Genomic DNA, 3,017 nt, shown 5'->3' with positions numbered 1-3,017 from the left:
AATAAATAAATAAATAAATAAATAAATAAATAAAAATCTTAAACAAATTAAGAATCTCAAAAGCTTGAAGAAACCAAAACTGCAACTTGATTTGCGAGCTGACTGGTGATGATTAGAATTACCATTTCCTCAAAAGTAGTGTTGCATTATTGGAGCGTTTTGTGAACGTGAACAACTATAATAAGTTACCAGTCAGAAAACACACATCAGCAAAATACCACAATCACATAAGACTGGTAAGGTTTCTGATGGACCACTATTTTGATATTTAAACCCAAACTAATAAAACAGAAGTAGCTCCAATGTACAGCATCAATAAGAACACAAGTGTACCATACAGAAAGACACCGGGCGGCAACAATAAGCAGAAACAGATTTAAAGTCTCCCTCCACTCTAAAAAGTGTGTGGATCTGTGTGGATAAAGACCAACTGCTTTAAACCTAACAATACTGCATGAGATTTTTCCTGACATGTTGTTTAATGTTGTGGAAATCTGAATAGACGGTGATGCAGAAAACAAACCAAAGGTGAAATTGAAATGAAAACCTGTTCTTTTTTTAGGTCTAGGTTTCAATCAAAGTAACTGAACTTTTCAGTAAACTAACACGCTTTAATGAATAGTAGTTAGAATTATTGAAATGTCTGGAGGGGAACTTTAAACGGTAACTGCTTGTGGCAAGAATGTGCTTCAACACCATGAACACGACACACAAATACACTCAAGATGATTTCACATCTACAAAAGGTCCCAAGAAAGGACGGAACAGAGGAATGTGTGTGGCTATAATATAAATTCCTCACGTTGTTAAAAGGACAGGAAGAGGACTTACTGCCACCCGTCCTCCACCTGTACTCCTATTGACTGAAACCTGGTCAGTGGTGGAGTCTCTTCCCTGGGAACTTCCTGAATACAGTCAACCTTAAAAGGAACAGAAAATGGACAAAAAAAAGCCAATGTTAGGTTAAAAAAAAGGAAACTTTATTAAGACAAAGACAGATTTAAAGACATTTTACTTAATGTCCAGAATGGAGAAAAAAATAATACTGTTATTTCAGTAAAGACAGAACCAAATGTATTAGTACCATAGTCATCTTAAGTAATACGTACATGGTGCTGTAGTCAGAGAGGACGAATGAAAGTGTTTTACAGTAAATAAGCCTGCAGCACATTTTAAGATTGTAACTACTACCTTTTAATGCTGTTAAGTGAATGCAAAGAGGCGGCGCCTGCTGAAATATATAGATTTTTCAGACACACATTTTGAAATAATAAAGAAATACGAGCTGTGCTTGTAAAACAAACACTTTTTAAATTCAAGTATTTTCTGCAATAAATATGATTTTATTGATACAAAAACCAAAATAATATTTCCTTTGATGCCAACAGATGTGTTGTGTTTGCTATCATTAAAAACCTTCATTGTCAGGTCTAGCGTAGTGAATTCAAATGTATGGATTTCTTTGATATTATTGTAGTCATTCCCTAACAAGCATAAAAAATAACATGATAAAGTCTGTTAACTAGTTCTATGAAGCATTAATTACCATTTATTCATATGTTAACGTCACCTTTGTCTTTATGAAAGAAATCTAAAACAACTGAAGGAAGATGCTGTTGAGTGAATAATACTAGCCTTGAATAGTGACAGAGAGGCAAACAGCCTCTGCTTACCTGTATCCCGATGGAAGACAGTTTCCTTCTCTGCACCGGGGCTACAAAAGGCTCTTCTGCCACTAGATTCCTGTTATTCGATCCTGATTTCACAGACTCATTTTGGACGACTGAGTCACTTGTCTCGGTGGAAGCGTTGGCGGTGCTGGGGGTGATAGGGTCCCTCGGGGTAGCGATGGGAATGGGWATGATGTGCGGGGGACGGGGAATGCCTCGGGCCAGGCTGTTAGCGCGGGTGCTGTCCAGGCTGTCGGACGAGTTGCTGTGAGCGTGGCTCGACTGGCTGTTGACCTCCGACCTCCTGTCCTGCTGGTCCAAGTAGTTGTCCTGCGCCGACTCTGTGCTGCTCTGTACCGTCACCGAGATGTAGGGCTTAGAGGTGGTGCGCGGAGGCACTGGTGGAGGAGCAGCCTTCTTACAGCTGGCTATGTGTGTAGAAACTGAAGACAAAAAAAGGAGGCAAATTGGGATTAAAGGTGAACAAAGACAGGGTTGTTCCGGCAGAACAATGAGTGGTAATTCTTCTTTAAGGACTCTGAGACCGAAACAAAAACACAAATCCATGAGTAATAAAAAAAAAACAGCTTGAAGCACGGCTTATTTACTCATTAGCATCATTCTGAGAAGTGACTAAGTTTTCACAGTATGAGTTGAGCACAGCTGTTCAACTGGCAGGACAAAGAAAGCTGCCTATTAACTAGATACCGCATAGCGGTAACATAATGACCCCCGCACGCACAAATGCACCAGGACTCAGAAGTCTTTATTCCTAATAAATGTCATGCTACCAAATGCATCCCAAAATTGTAGTGGTTTGGGTCGGGGGTCTTTTTTTGGCGGGGTGGGCACTGATTGGTGGGCCTGATGGATAGAGCTTCATCAGAGCTAAAGAACTAAAGAAATCTGAAGCTCCTTTGTTTAARAGTTTTTGAGCAACAACCATTTTTGTATGTCCAGATACCCCTTTTTCAGAAAAATTGGGGGTCCGGTGGGGTGGTGGCACTGATTGGTGGGCCTGAAGGATAGAGCTTCATCAGAGCTAAACAACAAAAGAAATCTCAAGCTTTTATATTGAACAATTTCTGAGTTATAAGCATTTTTGCATGTCCAGACACCCCCTCTTTGAAAGGAGCTTCCTCCTCAAATATAGGGCCTATCGTAAAACTGTTGGCTGGCGCAGTGTAGGTCGGACTCATCTACAGTCCTGCCAAATTTCATGTTGATCGGTGCAGCCGTTTTTGTGCTACGGTTGACCAAAAATCACTGAAAAAAAAAAACAAAAAACAAAAAAAAGGTACAAAAACAATATGACTCCCGCTTACGCGTCGTGCGCGGGGGTCATAA

The 3,017-nt window shown here is 40.1% G+C and overlaps 1 protein-coding gene across 5 annotated transcripts in view; it reads right to left on the bottom strand.

Annotated features, from left to right (window-relative positions):
* dlgap4b (discs, large (Drosophila) homolog-associated protein 4b) overlaps positions 1-3,017 on the bottom strand; it is a 128,144-nt gene that overhangs the window by 8,904 nt on the left and 116,223 nt on the right. For 4 of the 5 annotated variants that reach the window (XM_014009631.1, XM_014009629.1, XM_014009630.1 and 1 more), the window contains 2 exons: positions 1,674-2,113; positions 832-920 (listed from right to left, as the gene is read on the bottom strand). In XM_014009631.1, the coding sequence (XP_013865085.1) occupies positions 832-920; positions 1,674-2,113 (529 nt within the window). Of the gene's footprint in view, positions 1-802; positions 921-1,673; positions 2,114-3,017 lie in introns of those variants that run through there. The other variant, XM_014009634.1, reaches the window with a different exon arrangement.

Source organism: Austrofundulus limnaeus, unplaced genomic scaffold (genome assembly GCF_001266775.1).
Source record: "Austrofundulus limnaeus strain Quisiro unplaced genomic scaffold, Austrofundulus_limnaeus-1.0 Scaffold60, whole genome shotgun sequence".
Lineage (NCBI taxonomy): Eukaryota > Metazoa > Chordata > Actinopteri > Cyprinodontiformes > Rivulidae > Austrofundulus > Austrofundulus limnaeus.
Note: the sequence above shows the minus strand (reverse complement) of the source record. Positions and strands in the feature narration are given on the sequence as shown.